General features: G+C 31.8%; 1 protein-coding gene and 1 pseudogene across 1 annotated transcript; one reads left to right on the forward strand and one right to left on the reverse strand.

Annotated features, from left to right (window-relative positions):
* Positions 1 to 361: 361 nt before the first annotated feature.
* Positions 362 to 11836, reverse strand: LOC143059972 (2-iminobutanoate/2-iminopropanoate deaminase-like). Its single transcript, XM_076233517.1, has 6 exons — positions 11684 to 11836; positions 7365 to 7470; positions 5557 to 5611; positions 5317 to 5385; positions 1773 to 1828; positions 362 to 459 (listed from the first exon to the last, which is right to left on the reverse strand). Exons 1-6 carry the CDS (start codon positions 11746 to 11748, stop codon positions 388 to 390), a joined length of 423 nt encoding a protein of 140 aa, XP_076089632.1. The 5' UTR covers positions 11749 to 11836; the 3' UTR covers positions 362 to 387.
* A 159-nt stretch (positions 11837 to 11995) lies between these two features.
* The window catches only part of LOC143067214 (ribonucleases P/MRP protein subunit POP1-like), a 54496-nt pseudogene continuing 46393 nt past the window's right edge, over positions 11996 to 20098 (forward strand).

Consider the following 20098-nt stretch of genomic DNA (forward strand, 5'->3'; position numbering starts at 1 on the left):
CTAATACTGAACACATTAGGTAAACCTGTTATCAGTTTTCCCGTTCACTGTAGGGAGATCACTCCATTATCTTTTTACACAATTATTTGCTAACTTATCCATTTATGAAATATTACAGATAAATTATCTATGAAGGGAGATAACATAACCTTTTTGTTCAATTCTTGTCTGCCTGTCCATTTATGAAATATATATTTTAAATTGACAGGTAAATCATCTATGACAATCTAATTATGTCAAAATCAAACTAGTTCAAATGCATTTGAAAATAATTAATTTTTCTATGTTATTCAAATATTCAGTTTAGAATGATATTTTATGATTTGAATTTTTCATTCAATAAAATTAAATATAAAAATGATTGTATAAATGTATTTTTTTTATTCCTCAACTTTCTGAATGTTCAACATCAGTAATTTCTCCTAGAATGGCTACTGCTTCAATCTCTACTTGTGCTCCCTGGAATAAAAAAAATAAATAATCAAAACTTCAGATTAATTATACCTATAACAATAAGATGAGGGCGTGGATGGGGTTTACAGAATAGAGAATAATTGGCAAAAAATAAGAAATAGCGAAAAATGAATACAGAATAATGAGGTGCTAGAATAAAAAGAATTACTCCAAAATTATGCCAAGACTACAGTTATCAAGTTGATACAGAAGAACAATTATTTTACAAATAAAGAAAAATGAGCAAAACTATTAAAAAATACAGAAACAAATTACCCCCATCTATAGTACCCGATAGGATGTAGTTTGATTGCCAATGAGACTAGAACTATCAACCAAAAAAACTGATAGAGGTGTAATTAGGTACATGTTAAAAAAACTGATAGAGGTGTAATTAGGTACATGTAAAAAAACCTGATAGAGGTGTAATTAGGTACATGTAAAAAAACCTGATAGAGGTGTAATTAGGTACATGTAAAAAAATCATATTGACAATATTGATTGGTGGTTGCTTTCTGTCCAGTGGCAAATATTTCATGTATGTTCAGGTAAAAAAAAATAGTGTTCCAAGAAAAAAATGAAGAAACAAAGACATATAAAATAAATAAGGATATAAATGGGGAATATGTGGAAGAGACAACAACCCGACCAAAGAGCAGAAAACAGCCAAAGGCCACCAATGGGTCTTCAACTAAAAACCCTGCCCTTTGATGTGTGCTTCAGCTGGCCCCTGTACATAAATGTGAACTAGTTCATTGGTAATAGACATCAAACTATTAGAACTTTTTAAAACTAATTTGAATGTGTACTGTATGTTTGTAGATTCAGAGAATTGTTCTACTGAGAAATACAAGAGAACTATACCAACCTTTGGTAAAGCTTTGAGAAATACAAGAGAACTATACCAACCTTTGGTAAAGCTTTGAGAAATACAAGAGAACTATACCAACCTTTGGTAAAGCTTTGAGAAATACAAGAGAACTATACCAACCTTTGGTAAAGCTTTGAGAAATACAAGACAACTATACCAACCTTTGGTAAAGCTTTGAGAAATACAAGAGAACTATACCAACCTTTGGTAAAGCTTTGAGAAATACAAGAGAACTATACCAACCTTTGGTAAAGCTTTTAGAAATACAAGAGAACTATACCAACCTTTGGTAAAGCTTTGAGAAATACAAGAGAACTATACCAACCTTTGGTAAAGCTTTGAGAAATACAAGAGAACTATACCAACCTTTGGTAAAGCTTTGAGAAATACAAGAGAACTATACCAACCTTTGGTAAAGCTTTGAGAAATACAAGAGAACTATACCAACCTTTGGTAAAGCTGCCACCTGGTACGCTGCTCTAGCTGGGTAATTCTTTGGGAAATCTGTTAAAATATAGAAAATGATAATGGCAGACTTCTACAGAAATCTGATGATGAAATTAATTGCAATTAAAAATTAGGAAAACAAACAATAAGAAACAGGTTGTCATGACTGTTATTACACTCTGATGGTTTAAAAAAAAATGGACTCAATTTATCCATATTTATCTAACATATGTAATTCCTAGGTGTTCTAGGCATGTTAAAATATTTGATATACATCTAAATATTCAGTTGCCATTAGAAAAAAATAATTTTGTTGGGCCAATTTGAAAAAAAACACCCAAAGGTACAGCCTTCAACATGGAGCCTTGGCTCACACCGAACAACAAGCTATAAAGGGTCCCAAAATTACTAGTGTAAAACCATACAAAAGGGAAAACCCAAGTGTTATATGAATTTTACATAACATCTTGGGAGAGCTTATTGATTAAAACACTTTTGAGTGGGATAAACTCTATCATTTGCAACGAAAACAAAATGACAAAAATTAATCTTAAATGGACATCCTGGATCCGCCACTGTAGAGGTGAAATGAAAAGTACACTAACAGTGCATTGTAGAATTTTGCTTACAAATACTGGCAGGAAGGATTTATAAAATATGTTATTATTGTACATATGACATGAACTTTTTTATGGAAAACAAACATTGTATTGCTATTTTATACTGATGATGTAAATAGATTTGGAAATTAATATAGTTAACTTATCCTGCTTGAAATTACCTGCCAGCTGTCATGAGCAGAGAGAAGATGGCAGACTGAACGAGTATTACATGTATTAACAATATTAAACTTATGTTTACCAGTATTTAAACTTTAAGACATTTTTTTTTGGAGCTTCAGATAAAATTTGTAATATTTTTGAATTGAATAAACAATTATTTCGAAATTTTGAAATTAATTAAGTTACTGGATTCAAACTTTTTCTAGAGTTTCAACTTTCAATAATTGAGGAAAAATGTACCTTTAGTGAATTAAGTAGTTATTTGACTTTAAGGTTTTAAATAATTCTGCAAATAGTTTGTATTGTGGTAAATACTTTAATTCCTGGTACAAGTCAATCAGCTACATCCTTGATAATTGGTACCCCACTAAGAAATATTTATAACAGTATTTAAACCTTTGTGGTTTTAACTATAACTGCATATACAGTAAGTCTGTGATGTATTTAAACTGTCAATAAAATATCTTCTTACATTCTTACATTCATGTATGTAGCATATTTAATCTCTAACCATCTATCAAGGTAAACAGGTATTCAATGATCTAATTATCTTTTCAATAAATCTTGAAATACAATACTACATTATTTATAACGCCATATTAAACATGTGTGTATTTACTGTAAACACACTTAGAAAAAAATCCAAGCCACTTGAAAATATTTTATTATTGCTTGAAGTTTAAAAAAATGTTTATTGTCAATCTGTTCATGTAGATAATTTTTATCATTTTCTATTTTATTGGGAAGGAAGTTGGGCTTTTTACGTTTGAAAAATATTAACTTATCAATTAAATGTGATCACAATGGCCTTATACCTTATTGACTGACCACTAATTTTATTTTTTTTCAATTTTTACATTAGAACTTTTTCTCTAGAGAAATGATGATACTAAAGCAGATTTTATACTCATGATTGCTTTCAAATAAACATAACTTTGAGACTAGATAACTTTTTGTCTTTAATTATAACTGAACAATCCATAAAATAAAGCTATAAATTAAATTGCAAAGCACTCAAATGATGAATTTAATCGATTATTGAGATAGTATCATAAACTATTAACTTTTAATGGAGTGATAAGGTCAGAAGAATACTTTAAGTTACAGTAAAAATGATACCATGGTTTATTCTTTACGATATGTATTTACATGTATGCCTTTATCATGTTATATACAGAATACATTAAAACCACAAATTTGTCTCTCCATGTAAGGCCAAAAATATATGTATACTTGTTTCCCGTCTTTGGAAGAAAAGAAAAAGATAAGTTAGGTAAAATAATTTCATATTTGTAAATATTCTAATTCTTTAATAATAGGGTAATAAGTGGAATTAAACTGCTTAAATAGATATTTTTTTTATAAAATGGGTTAGGGTAGACATGAAAATTCAGGCTAGATATAGGGAGACAAGTAACACAACATTATTTGCTTGGACTAATAAATATTTTTATTTTGTGTATGAACAGACTAATAAAACAATTCCTGACTTAAGGGGGTAGACCTTGGTTCAGGGAGATAACTCTTTTAATCAATTATGCGTTTGTAAAATTCAAGTAACATCAATGTATTTTCAGCATTTACCTGAAATAGATTGGAAATAATCTATGTAACATAGAAGCTTAGAATAAATTTATGAAAATGGCTGACACAAACGTACTGATGATATTAAGAGTTATTTCCCTTAACCAAGGTCTATCTCCTTAAACACACTGACTTTAACATGAAACTATTAAAATATAATCTGAAAAGTCAATACCGAAAAAATTCCAATACTTTTCCTGTGAGTAACATAACTGGAAAGTTATTTGTTAAATGTACTCATGCAAGGTTATATCTGTACACAGATATGATGAGGGAAATAGGACCTTTATAAGGACTCCGTGATCAGGTGTTTTTAAGCTCAGGATTTTGGGATTTACCGTTTCAGGATCAGGGATTTTTTATTTCAAAGGAGTATGTTCGATAAGGTCCTAAAATGGCCCCCTTTTTTAGCGTAAATTTCAAATTCGGATTAATGGACCAATATCACGATAACTTATAGCTAATATATTGACCAGATAGGATGTATGCCATTTTGTTGAAAATTTTACGTTTCTGCGTTTCATTCTGACGTCACAAGTTGTACTCATATTGATTTTTCACAAAAAAATGAATGAAGATGTGTAAATTTCCAAAGATTATTAGACAGGAAACATAGAGCGCATATGTCGACAACAAAGATCTTTTGAAATAATGTTTGTGAAGACATTTAACATGTCTTATCTGAATATTCAGCTTGTCGATGCCTGCGCTCTATGTTTCCCGGTCCTCTATTTGGTTGAAATCCAGCTGATTTTGTCAAATTTCACCAAAATCCCTTATCTTGACCTTTTTGGGATGTAAAAATCAACATGTTAGAATTAAACTTTGACAAAAACAGCTCTCTTTTAACTTTCTCACATGTCTTAAAGGCAACTTAAAACAAATATTGTGTTGTTACCATGAACTTTATAATTGGGGCCAAATATGGCACTTACCGAACTTACTCCTTTCAGGATGTCAGGATTTTAATTTATTTTAATTTGGAAGCCCAGGATTTCGGAATCAGAACCCCTCCTATCCCCTATGATATATACTAATTGAACTCATTGTAGCTCCTTTCAGTAAATTTAATTATTACTCATGAACAGTATCATAGTTACTTTTGATATATTCAACTGGTACCCATGGTAGGTTTTATTATAGCGCTGATATTAAATTCTAAAGATATTTTAAACTTACATTTCACATAAACATCATTGACTGCTGCAAAGTCATTCATATTCTGTAATAGGACTGTTGCCTTGACAACTAAAAAATAAAATAAGGATACTTTATGATTTAGATCAAATAGAAATAAGTAATTGTCAACAGGAATTTCTCAATAATTTTTATGAAAGCATTTAAGCAAGATCAACAAAATATTTTTTACTAGCCTATCATAATTTTTTAGATTTGTTCAGAACACATCTGTTTACTCACTGTTATTAAAATCAGCTCCAGCAGCTCCTAATACAGCTCCCATATTTCTAAGCGCCTAAAATATACAATATAAAACAGTCTTTTAGGTAGTCCCTTGAATACTGTTAAAGGGATCATTCACGACTTTTCACGCGTGGTGGCGCTACGGTTTCATAGGTGGTTACTTGAACGTTTGAATGACGTTAAACACCAGCGACCTCTTCAGGAAGAAATATTACGAATGATCCCTATTATACACTGTAATATCTGTTATTAAGTTTTATTAAGTGTCTTATTAAGTCTCCTTGATATCCTAGCATATTTTCCTCTGAACTTTTTTTCATTTCATATATCATAACATAAAGTATGGGCAGGGTTTAGTACTCATAAAACAAGTTTATATATATAGGAACATGTGGTATGAATGCCAATGTGAGAAATCTCCATCATAGTACAAAAGAAATGGATGAAAGCAACTACATGTCACTGTACAGCCTTCAATAATGATTAAAACCCATAACAATTCATCTTCGCTAGCCAAGGGTTACGTCAACTCCCGCTCTCGTGAAGAGAGCGGGAGTTGATCGTAACCCTTGGCTAGCGAAGATAATAACAATTATTATCAGCTACAAAAAATTTAACTTAAAACAAGCGTGAACATGTTTTACTGATTTACTTTATCATGACAGAATGTATGTTGAACATGAGTAATTTGAAGGTTTCACTACACATAAATCTAACAGTACCAATGATCAATGTAAATAAGGTCAAGGTCAATGACCTTAAAGTCATACCATTCACAAATGTAGTTAGACTACTGCTAAATGGTTCCTGAGAAACAGACCTTATTACAAATTTAACATTGAACAGTGACCCAAATGAGGTCAAAGTCAAAATAATCCTGCCAGAAAAAAAACATGCAGTAATTTCATACACTGAATATAGCAGTCTTAATTTTTACAGTACTACATGTATCTGATAAACCTTTATAACCATGAAACTTTAACATTGGTCAATGAACCACCATGAACCCTGCCAGAAAGACATATAGGCACTTACTCAAAACATCAAATATAGTTGACCTATTGAAGCTTTGCTTAAAGTATCTGATACATGGACAAAACCAATAATTTAAATAATATTGACTAATGAACCATGAAAATGAGGACAAGCTCAGATGAAACTGACTAGACTGGAATGTACACCTTACAATAATTTCATAAACCAAATATGATTGCTTAAGATATATATGAAAACAGACCATAACACAAAAACTAATACATTGACTTCTTGCTTATAAATCTGCAGTATTTGACAATTTGTCCATTTGTAAAGGGGCATAACTCTAGAATGGCAGAAGTGACACCACCAAAATTCAAACTTGATCTGTGTCTTAAGAAAATAAGCATGGTGTATAAGTTTCATAATATTTTGATAAGGCAAACTTAAGAGAACAGAAACTAAAAGTAATTTTTTGGAAGCAGTCACTAAACCACAATTAATGAAGTCAAGATCAACAATGAACATATGACAGATTGCTTCTCTGTAAGTTATCACATAATGAATCTGAATACCAGGTCTGCTACCTCCTGAAAAATGAAGCTTTAAATAATCAAGTAAGTTACAGTACACTGTTGTCACCACTGAATGTTATCTCTTTGTTTTCCAAGGAGAAACCTCATGAAATAAAACATAATATGCTGGACAGTATCACTGTATGTCTACATAAAACCTTTAAAATTAATTTGAACATTAAAATGTCTTGTTCCTATGACTGTTCCCTTTAAAATTTATACCAGACACTGAGGTTACCAGTTAAAGTTACATACCTGTTCTGTCTCAGGCACAACTCCACCGGATACAAGGTTACCAGTAGAAGGATCCATTCCTATTTGCCCAGAGAGGTACATAGTATTTTCAACCAGCACAGCCTGACTTTAAACAATAAAAGATATTTCAAAATAAAATAGTATGCATCAGAACAGTATTATGCACTGAGAAAGTTCTAATTAAAATATATTTTTTTTATACAAATTAATTGTAAGAATTTCACTACAAAGAACAGAAAGTAAAAAGAGTTTTTTTTCTTTGAATAAAGGAATGAATCCATTCCCTTTTCAAAATGAGAACAAGCCCAAAATTATATATTTGTGTTTCATGCCTCTGTGTATAAACTAATTTCTCATGAAAAAAGAGATCATTTCAGCTTCCCAACTTCCCAATTGTGAACATTCCATTCCTATGTATTAACATTCCAGCAGCGCCTGCATACAGAGTATATATCTCCAAATTGATATGATATTCCCTGGCCCAGGGAATATCTTATCAATTGAGAGATATATACTCTGTTTAGTGGCTTGTATTTCCTATCATGATTTCCTTGAAAGAGGATTGCTGCTCACAAGGAAGCTATTAGTTAAACCAAGTGTTCCAAATGGTGAAGTTGAAATCATCCCTTCGTAAATTTTACAGATGCCATCAAGAGTTGGTTGACCATTATGGAATAACCTTTTCACAGATGATATCGAATATGTTCCTTATGTTGTAATGACAATACCCCTCCCTTTTCATGAATGTGACTTCTTACCGATTTAGACTATTTAACAGATTTGTAATAACATAAGCAACACTATGGGTGCCACATGTGGAGCAGGATCTGCTTACCCTACTGGAGTACCTGAGATGACCCCAGTTTTTGGTGGGGTTCGTGTTGCTTAGTCTTCAGTTTGCTTTGTTGTGTCTTCTGTACTATTATTTGTCTGTTTGTCCTTTTATTTTTAGCCATGGCATTGTCATTTTATTTTTAGCCATGGCGTTGTCATTTTATTTTCAATCTATGAGGTTGACTGTCCCTCTGGTATCTTTCTATCCTCTTTTAAACTCTTATATAATTTAAGTCTTGAGAATTTTGATTAAGCACCTATAAAGGGGCTATCAGATTCCTGTTCACTGATATGACTCAAATTCTGCCATTTGATTTTTAACAAATAAAAACTTATATCCAATTTAAAAAAAGTCTATAATAATCAATTTACAATGCATGGGCTCAATAATATATGTATCAGTATTTCTTGTGCATTTTTGTCTACACTCCATCTACTGAACAATTGATATGTTCTAAGAAGACTGCATATGGTCGACAATATATTATTAACGTGATCAGAGGCGGGTTTAGGGCCCCCCCTTTTTGGGAAAAAATTTGGTTGCTTATATAGGAATCACTGAAGCGTGACTGGAGTGGGCCCCCTCTTAGGTCAGTCAGTGGGCCCCCACTTATGAAAATTTCTGGATCCACCACTGGTGATATATATAAAAAGATAGCAATCATGTCCAATCACATTGTTCTAGGTTAGTTTGATTCCATATTATGTCATGTACAAATGTATATCTTATTATCGCTATAACCTAGCCGTCTAAGAACGATTATTGTGGATCAAAGAAACCTAATAGGACTCATTGTAATTCCCTTTTATCATATATTTGCAGCTCTTGATCGAACCAATACATCAAAGTTATCATTAAGTATGGTTTTCATATAGATAAAAGGACAAGAAGGTTCACTTTCGGTCAATAATGGCCATGATTTTCAACTTGAAAGTATTTTTTTAAAGTGGCCATAATTTGGTTCTTAAATGGATCTATCTTTAAAAAAAGCCTGGCTTCCTTGACTTCCATGTTAGAACAAATCTCTTCATAAGAGTATATTCTTGGCTTCAAAATCATCACCTTTTAGATATAATGTCAAAAAGCTATGGTTTTGTGCATTTTTTCAGACTTAAAAAGCTTGAGGAAACCTATGGCCACAACCTAGAATCTATAATATTCTGTAACCAAAATTTGCTAATGATGAGATTGGTTACCTAGACATAGAAAAGTTCTGGATCATGGGTGGTGCCCAAAGTGTATAAATGCAAAAAAATATTAAGATTTATCTAAGATTTGACCAAATCTAACATTGCAACACAATAAATGTATACTGATTATGATGAAAGTATTTCATGTAAATAGTAATATCACAACTACATCTATGTGAAATTTGTAGTATTTTGGCTGGCTTAAAAAAACATCACAAACTTAAGGCTAATTCGAACACATTTAACCCTGATTCTTGAACTTAATCCTTTATATTTAGTAATTCTAATTTCTAGTTTACAGTCTGCACGGTTAGCCACTAGTCCGATGCCCCAGACTAGTAAAATTTCATTTGGACTAGTTACTTTTTGCAAAATTTTGTTTGGCCCAATAAGAAAAATGTCAGAATATTGGTCTTCGGACTAGTAGTTGAAAAAGTTTTTGGTGCAGACTGGTTTATCTAATAACATAATGAATAAGGGAGATAATGCAAATTAAAAACTTAATACATAAATCTCTTTTAACACAAAATAAAATAGGCAAATTGTCAAACATTTTCATGTCATATATAGTCCAGTCAATCTAGATAGCATAAATTTGACCCTGACCTGAAAGTAATTGCAACAGATGATTTTTAAGTTTAATCTTTAGCATTATACCACAAAAATACACTGAAATAAGTCCCATTTAATCTTACTTGAGGAGGACTAAAAAAATCACCATTTAAAATTTGTCATTTGGAGATTTGCATTGAAAAGGGAGATACATGTAACTATTGCAAAACAGGCAGAAATAATCCAATATCAATAAAAATTGATACAAAATTATAACTTTACCGCTTCTATTCATCAGAATGCATTGATTCTTGATTTTTTAGCGGTCTTTAGAGTATAAAAAACAACTCCAAAGAGGTTTTAATATCTTTTATCAAGCTATAATCTAGATTTCGTAGTTCATATTATGGACTATTAATTAAATTTTTCAACCTGTCAAGATAAAGAATCTCAATTTTAATAAAAATAATTAAGCATGTATTCTTCTTTTTGTGGTTTAAAGTCTCTTTAGAAAAGTAAAATACTGAAAAAATATAATATATAGATATAAACAATACCAAATTTTCACATTATATTTTTAAAATGGTCACAAAGCTTCAAATTTGCGATTTCTTTAATGAAAAATGCTCAAAAAAAATTGAACTACCCATAACACTTCGCTTTTGTACATCTCATGAGCAGAGGATTATATGATTTAGTCAAATACAAACTTATAACCCCATCAATGTATCATACTTTACATAAATTTCAGGAAAAGCAACCAAAAACTGACCAAAAAAGACTCATGTTTGTTGAGTTATCTCCCCTTCCAATGTTAATTTCCATAGAAAATTAAGAATGCTTATTTTTTGCCCCCCTCAAGTTAGATTTAATGGGACTTTTTTTCTGTGTATATTAAGGGCATAATGCTATAGATTAGAACTAAAACATTTTCTGTTGCAAATTAGTTTGAGGTTAAATCTTAATTTGATCAGTTGATATTATACCACGACTCGGTCACTTTTTAAAGACTCTGAGACCACTTACTTTACAGCATCACTAGATGAAATGGACTCCTATGAATCATTGATTACCATGATTACAGACCAAATAATGTAGAAAAAAAAAAATTAAAAAAAAGATTACAGGACTAAAGGGTTTGTATTCAATCATTGGCTTTTAGGGAGCTACCATTTTATTTTTATGGTGGGGGTGGGGGGTTGGCTAGGATGAAAAATTATGTCCTGCATTTTTTTTAGCTTTAATCTCTGTCCTGCCTTTTTTTTTACCTAAATTGTTGTCCTGACTTTTTTTCTTTTGCAAGTGTCTCATCCTGCCATTTTCTTTACTCAAAACTCCTGACCTGCCTATTTTTTTCAAATTTCATCCATTTTGGGGCCCTTTATAGCTTGTTGTTCGGTGTGAGCCAAGGCTCCGTGTTGAAGGCCGTACTTTAACCTATAATGGTTTACTTTTTAAATTGTTATTTGGATGGAGAGTTGTCTCATTGGCACTCACACCACATCTTCCTATATGATATATCTATTAACAAGAATGTGTTTACTTTTTAGTTAAACTTCCACCTGGAATTCAGTAACTTAATAACAAGGATACTCAGACCAACAATGTTATCAGAGTAACTTGTGAAAACAGCAAATTATAATATTTAATAAAAGTATAAAGGTTAATAAGTAAAATTGCTCAGCCTCAGGTGACCAAAGGTGCACATTGAGGTTTTTCAAATATTCAGCAAAGAGAATCACCTGTATGGTCCAATAGCAGCTGGAGCCTTTACTGTCTTTATTATCTTTCTTACAATTCCTGCCATATTTCAATGTGTTTGGTCAGCTCAGTTTAATTGTTTGTCCTTGTCATATGGGAGGTAATCCAGGAATAAAACGGTTCTTATGAAGCGCGATCCTGAGCATTGATCTGTTATTTATTTAAGTTCATGCCACATGTTTACATTTGGTTTTGTAAACTAAGATTTTTTTTATAATAATGGTTTTCATTTTCTGGTCATAGCATATGTTTTAAACGATGACATTATATCTTTGGTGGTGAAATAATATATCATTTATTCCGGAAGTGAATCGTCTGTCGTGTACAATAAAATGTCTGCGCCCATTAGAAACATGTACAAAAAGATGTAAGCGGATTAAAGTTGGTCAAATATAGTGAATTAGATTTGTCAAGCAGAAAACAATACTCTTTACAGGACCATGGTATGATTTAACATGTTTGTTTTATGTATTTTAAGGAAAAATACCTCAAATATAGTAGATAGTTACTGGTATTAGGTCCGTTCGCGCCCAATACAATACAATTCCTCACAAAAGACTTCTCTACAAACTAAAGCATTATGGCATTGATGACAACACCTTAAAATGGATAGAAGATTTTCTCACATCTCGGACACAAACAGTGATCATTGATGGTGTTCAGTGAAGACAAAATAAACGTAACATCTGGTGTTCCCCAAGGAACAGTTTTGGGTCCGATCCTTTTCCTTGTATACATAAATGACTTTAACGAATACATCAAACACAGTACCCTCAGATTATTTGCAGATGATAGCATAATTTATAAAACAATACGAAAGAAAGAAGACACACAAAAACTGCAAGAAGATCTCACATCAGCTGCAAAATGGGAGAAGGACTGGCTCATGTCATTCCATCCAGACAAGTGCTCAGTCCTTCAGATAACAACTAAGAAAACCCCATTAAATTTTGACTATACTCTCCACCAACATGTACTTCAAAAAGAAACATCCACAAAATATCTTGGAATAACTATACAAACTGATCTCAAATGGAACAAACATGTAAACAATATCACAGCTGCAGCCACACAAAAGCTGAACTTTATTAAAAGAAATCTAAAAGTCAACTCAAAAACAGTCAAAGAAAAAGCATACATTGCACTAGTAAGACCAAAGCTAGAATACAGCAGCTGCGTCTGGGACTCGCACACCAAATCTCAAACACACCAACTTGAGATGGTCCAGCGCAGAGCAGCAAGGTACACCTGCAACAGATACCATAACACCAGCTCAGTCACTGAAATGCTACAAACCGCATCATTTTCCTCTACAAAATTATACATCATCTTGTTGCCATATATCCGACAGACCTACTTACACAATCTAATACAAGAACACGACAACATTCACATATTTACTCTTTCAGACCCATACAAACCACTAAAGACTCATACAAGTACTCATTCTACCCTAGAACAATCTTGCAATGGAACCTTCTCCCAGTAGCTGCAGTTCAATGTACTACTCTTGAAAGCTTCCAAGAACAGATTCCAATATCTGTTCTCAATAAACATTTAAATAAATTCCACAATGTATATAGTTTTAACCAAAATGTATAGTACAAAAACAGAAGAAAAAGAAGTTATAAATGTTGAAATTTTTATTTTTATTTTTGTATTTTTTCACTGTAAATAAAATTTATATCCACGCACGCGTGGCATAGTAAAATCAGTGCCCGGCACGTTATCATCAGTATGTTGATGAAGTGCTGAATTATAAAGAAGAAGAAGAAGAATACACTTTCGCACCCTTCATGTTCGCACCTCGCGGGGTGCACGTTCGCTCTCTACATGTTCGCGCCCAATTTTAATTCAAATTCCAGTTGAATTAGAATATAGGGGTAAAATGCAGTTTTTGGCTTATAACTCAAAAAACAAAGCATTTAGAGCAAATCTAAATTGTTTATCAGGTCAAGATCTATCTGCCCTGAAATTTTCAGATGAATCTGACAATGCGTTGTTTATAGGTTGTTGCCCCTGAATTGTTTATTTTTATGAATTTTTGCTGTTTAAGAGATAATTGTATTGTATTTGAAGCTTTAAGGACGTCCATCGGTAGTTTTATTGTCGCAAATTTAGTTTACCTGGCGACGCTGAGCGGAGACAGGTAAACTCGTATTTGCGACAGTAAAACTACCAATGGACGCCCGAAAAGCTTCAAATACAATACAGTTATCTCTATTCTAATGCAAAACAAGTTTATAATTAAATTTCAATCATTATTTCAGTGTAAAATCTTCATAAAAGAAAATTCCGCGAAAAAATGTTATCTTTTTTGGTCCCTACACTAGGTGACGTCATAGGTATGCTTCCGGCGTCAAACATAAACACCAGGCTTTTTCTGGCTTTTGTGCCGCTTCAGAATGTAATAAAATTTGTTAAAAAGAAGATGTTTAGGCGCAATAAGTGAGTTTTTTGTTTATTATAGTAGAAATAACATGCCGATACATTCCGAAATTTAAAATGTCGGCTTCCTTAGTTACAGACAGGGAGATAGAGAATTTTACGCTTGCTGTCATCCAATCAGAACAATTGTTACAAATTAATTGCATTAGAATTTTTGTTATTATCTTGAATATTATAGATAGAGATAAACTGTAACAGCAATAATGTACAGCATAATAAGACCTCAAAGTAAGTCAACATGACCAAAATGGTCAATTGACCCCCTAAGGAGTTATTGCCCTTTATAGTCAATTTTAAACAATTTTCATAAAATTTGTAAATTTTCACTAACATTTTCCACTGAAACTAACTGGGCCAAGTTCATTATAGATGGAGATAATTGTAAGCAGCAAGAATGTTAAGTAAAGAAAGATCAACATACACATCAATATCACCAAAACACAATTTTGTCATGAATCCATCTGTGTCCATTGTTAAATATGCACATAGACCAAGGTGAGCGACACAGGCTCTTTAGAGCCTCTAGTTTTAAAAACATTTTGGTAATTTTTTAAAAGAATTTTGTGATAGTTTTGTTTGTTATTCTGTGTAAACTAGCTTTCTAAATGCTGTATATTTAGTGAACTCCTTTAATTAGATAATCATCTATTTTTGTTGAAGGATATATTTGATTACATTTAATTTAATCCTGTGAGCTGTATATTTGCTTACGGAATAAAGAATTAATTATTAATTAATCAAGTTGTTAAAATTAATTAGTTGCAGATCTGTATTAGACTTTAATGGTTTGTGACAAATGAAAGAAAAAATATTTGGATATATATATAATTATATTTGATTATTATTTGAAAATAGATATACATTGTGTTACATCATATCTCATTTGAGAGAATTTGAACTTTGAATCCTATCTTATGTAGAGTACTATGTTAAACCATATTTCTGTTTAAAGGGAAATAACTCTAACTTATTCCATGAACCAGTAATAACATCAAAATTTCTTTACAACTATTTTTTGTTAAGTCATGTGTGTTATGAAGGTAGATGTCACAGTTGTTATGTGGTATTTTATTTTTGTTTTGTATGTTAATGTTTAATTTTTACATGATCCTGTTTAGAGTTCAGATTTGCAAATATCATTTTCATTATTAATTAGTTAAAGTCATAAGAAACGAGTGACCGGTGAAAAATAACGTTCTTCCAATTCTTAAACCAATGCATACAAACATCATAAACTTAGTCTTCTGTGCTCGAATTTATAATTTTTTTCGTGTAAATTTCGTATGATCTTCAATTTTTTTTTCAATTGGTCAGTGTTGTTGTGAAAATATGGCAGGTAATTTAAGTTCGTGTTTTGAAGCCGAAGGTTAACGATTGTCACCTGTTTGTCAACAATTGAAGAAAAATTAACAAAAACGCATGGAAATTGAGCACGTGTTTAACATGTAAATTCAGTTAATAGTTTATTTTAAGGACATCCATGCGTATTGTGGTCACTGTATTTTTACGAGATGGGTCACACTGAGGTCACCTTGCATACGGAAAATATATCGGGGGAATTGCTTGCTGGAAGGAAGCAATTCAAAAAAGTAAACTTATTCTAAATATGAATAAATTAAAGAATTTTCTTCAGAAAAAAGTATATGTACATAAGTTTTACAATGAAAACTATCCATTGAGTTATAAAAAACATTATTTTTTTTTATTTTGAGGTTTCTTATGACTTTAATAATCCATATAATCTATTTTAAATATCAAATCACAATCCTAATTTAGAGCTGTGTGAAGCTTAAATGTTGTGTTCATACTTGCCCTACTGTTCAATTACTTACTTAAAGATGTTTTCTGGTACAGGATCCTCACGGCTCCTCTTCACCAGACTCATAAATTAGGTCAAAATTATTACTGTTACTGCTGCTTCCAGTTATAACTGCGTGGTAATCAGAATAATATAGTTCCTCATTTTTCCAATGATTGTCAAGTCTGTTTTTAAAGGCATTAACAGACGGAAACCTTAACCACTTTTTCTGGTAGTTTGTTCCAGGTTTTTGCTATTCTCACCGTAAAACTGTTTTTCCTAAGATTAGTATTAAACCTTTGATGTATGGTTTTACTACTATTTGTTCTTGTACTGTGCCTATTCTCTGTGCTCGACATTAGTTTAAGGAAAGTACTAGTTTCCGGGTCATATTTATTGTGTATGATCTCATAAGTTTCAATCATGTCCCCTCTTATTCTTCTGAACGCTGGTGTTGGTAGTTTTAATTTCTTTAGCCTTTCTTCGTAGCTTAGGTTTTTAAGTCCAGGTATTTGTTTTGTAGCTCTCTTTTGTACACTTTCAATTTTATCGATATATTTTTTCTTAAAAAAGGGTGAGACTTTTGCAGAAAATTTAGGTTGCTGTCACAAGACAGCCTCTTGTTATTCAGATATATCGTAGTATTTCCCTATATACATGATGTAAGTCATAATCATTTGTACAATGTAGGTTACTATATATATTTCATGGGAAAATATTATATACGATTTTATGTGCTTATCCGAGGGTTATTTTCAGATTTTTGTTGTTGAAATTTTGAAATGAAGTATTTGTGTCCTATATCCTCATAGACTGGTACCCACAACAATCCACTGTAGAACATATTTGGTCTGAACATCATGTGACTCAGAAAGGTAAAACAAGTCACTGTTCCATTAGTGGCACCCATTGTGTAACAGAAAAGCCACAAACAATTGTTAATAATGAGGAAAATAATACTGTATATTTTACTGATAGTCAAAACCTTGAACATTTCTTTTTCAGAATTCCTATGGTCAAAACAGAGGAATGAAGAGGAAGGCAAATGTTTTGTTGGAAAGACCAAAAGGTAAAAGCTGTGCTCTAGACTCAATAAGAATATATTATAGAGGAAGGCAATTTTTTTGTTAGAAAGATCAAAAGACCAGAAGGTAAAAGCTGTGCTCCAGATGGGTTAGATTTTCATCTTAATTTACAAGGAGTCCTGTTTTCCTGCTGAGTGTTAAGGTTTCTCTATGCACTCTTGCTTTCCCTGCCATTAAAAGGAGACCAACCTGATATAGGAAACAGTGCTACAAGTGGCTTTTAAACACTTGAAAATCAATCAATCTCTGAGGGCCATGTAAGTATCTGGTCAGACCACACAACCATTTAAAGAATGAAAAGATGTGTTTGATCTGTATGTTTATGGTACTGAAGGTTGTCAAATAACAATTGTCTCAAGTTTCTCTCTTCTGTGAAATTGTATAGTGGCAGTCTAAATAGATATAGGAAGATGTGGTATGAGTGCCAATGTAAATACCAGTAATATATTACCTTTATATTTTGCAGAAGTTGGCATTATGCAATATGCACAGAGTAGAGCCAATGAGATAGAAGCTTTAGCTGAAGAAATAAAGAAGAATACAGGGGCCAGAAAGGTTTTCCAATCACTTCCCATCCACATGAGGAGACGAGCCATGAGTCATAACATCAAACGTTTACCTAGAAGACTACAAAACATAGCAAGGAAAGAGGTTATTATCAGTATTGTAATAACTTATATTGATTATTAAACTCATGCTTAACTTTTAAAATAGTAGTGACAGCTTCATGGTTGAAGTATGCCACTATGTCAATATTTGATTTCAAACCTCATCATACCAAGTTTCATTAAAATAGATAGATGTTGTTACTTTTCTCAGCATGTAGTACATAGAAGTAAGAGATAAGCCAGCTTGGTGTTATATACTCTGGTATGGGGACATTTTTCCCATGGACGAACACCTTGCAGCTAGAATGTATACAATTCACATCAGCATGTCAGTCTTGATCAAAGTATATTTAAAAAAAAAAAAAAAAATTATAATTATTGAACCTTTTTCCATGAAACATACTTGAAATGCTACTATTTAAAGTTTTATATGTAATTTTCAAATAATATTTTTATTTATTTTTTGTAAAGTCTGAGAAAAAATATAAATGTTATAAATTTTTATAGGCATTATTCCTAAGAATTCAATTGTATGCCCATGCCACATTGAAGGTGGCATTAAGTGTATCTCTTGTCAGTCTGTATGTCCAAAAAATAATTCTCTAACTTCAGTTTGCCTCAACCAAACCTTTTGAAACTTATACAGGATATAAAAATAAGAAGATGTCGTATAATTGCCAAGGCCACAACTCTCCAAAAGAGACATTATGACACAGAAATTAACAACTATAGGTCACTGTATGTCAAAAATGAGAAAACCCCATACTACATAGTCAGCTATAAAAGGTCTTGAAATGACAATGTAAAACAATTCAAAAAAGAAAACTAATAGGCTTATTACAGTACATAAATAATGAATGAAAAACAAATAAACAAACAACCACTGAATTATAAGCTCCTGACTTGGGACAGACACATAAAGAATGTGGCAGCATTAAACCAGTTTGAAGGAGACAACCCTCCCCCTACACAATGCTTATTACCATAAAACACAGATCAAGTTCTTCCTAAACACAAGGTTAATGGGACAATGCAGATGAGAAATATATGGAATTAAATCATTATGTTAAAATTCAAACTAACATTTAGCATGTTTAGATTAAATATATTCTAAAATTAGTGCATTTGTAAAACACTTATTTTGTTCATATTTTTTTCAGTATGATAAAATTACATCAAATCCAAAGCGTCCAAGTAGAAAACATAGACGTCGACCTAAAAATCTACTTGAGGAATATCAGCGACGACAGAGGAAGCATATTTGGTTAGAAACACACATTTGGCATGCAAAACGTTTCAAAATGGAGGACAGATGGGACTATAGGATTCCATTACATTCAACAGATAAAAGTATTAAGGCATGTTACAGAGCTACACAAAATTATTGTCAGATTCAGGTAAATGTTTTCATAAAAGTAATGAGGTTAGGTATGATCAATGATGATTAACAATGTGGCATTTATACATCAAAGATCAAAGGTCAAGGATGTAAACAATTATAGGTCCCCATATTGCATTCAACACTGAAAAAAGCTCATACTGTGGATTCATTTATTTATGTAGGTATCAATTTTTCGTGGATTGAGGAAAACTTGCACTTTTTAGTTTTATCTATATTTGATTTCTTGGTTTTGCCAATATCATACAAAGCATACAGAAATTTTGCAATTCGTTGAACATTTAAACTTATGGTTCACCTGTACCAATGAAAGCCTCGAAATTGGCCTCGAAAATTGGTTAACAATGAAAAATAATGAATCCACATCCCGGGTTTTATGAGTATTGCCCAGCCCAGTGGGAAATACTGGGAAAACCCGGGTTTTACTGGGTTTTAGTGGGTAATGATGGGCAATACTGGGTAATATAAAATACTTGTCTGAATTTTATAGAGGATTCAGTGATCAAACACAAATTTTACACATTAAAGAACCTTTTTGTTTGTCTGGATTGGTAAAACTAAATCATAAAGCAAAAAACTTTTTTTTTAAAATAAATATAACTTCTATTAAAAATTAAAAATTACATGTAAGAAAAAATTCATTTAAATAATGTATATGTACTGTCACTAATTAGTAAGTAATTATTCTGATTAGAATGCAGATTTGTTTATGTAACAATAATCAGTCCTTTCAATTTTATAAGTGTTAATGGCATGACCCCTTAGGATGTTAATTAGCAATATGACAAATGTATGAATGTATAACATTTAAATTATCCGGCGTTTTGCATTTGCCCCAATCTGCATTTCATTTGCGCCGATTTTTTCTTTCATTTGCGCCAATTTTTTTTTCATTTGCGCCAATTTTTATACAGGTAAATAACAGGTAAATACAGGTGAAATGATAAAAGAAGATGTGGTATGAGTGCCAATGGGACAACTCTCCATCCCAGTAATGTTATTTTCATTTAACATTAAAGACCTCCTCTGTTAGCCAGTTGTACATGTTATGAATTGTC

This window comes from Mytilus galloprovincialis, chromosome 1, assembly GCF_965363235.1.
Source record: "Mytilus galloprovincialis chromosome 1, xbMytGall1.hap1.1, whole genome shotgun sequence".
NCBI classification, from domain to species: Eukaryota; Metazoa; Mollusca; class Bivalvia; order Mytilida; family Mytilidae; genus Mytilus; species Mytilus galloprovincialis.

Excerpts from the sequence above, each read along its gene's own strand:
- LOC143059972 (XM_076233517.1), bottom strand. The coding sequence starts at position 11,748 with ATGGCAGGAATTGTAAGAAAGATAATAAAGACAGTAAAGGCTCCAGCT. Across the intron at positions 7,471-11,683 it reads GCTGCTATTGGACCATACAG|TCAGGCTGTGCTGGTTGAAA; the intron begins GTGATTCTCTTT and ends TATTGTTTAAAG. Across the intron at positions 5,612-7,364 it reads TTGTGCCTGAGACAGAACAG|GCGCTTAGAAATATGGGAGC; the intron begins GTATGTAACTTT and ends TGTATATTTTAG.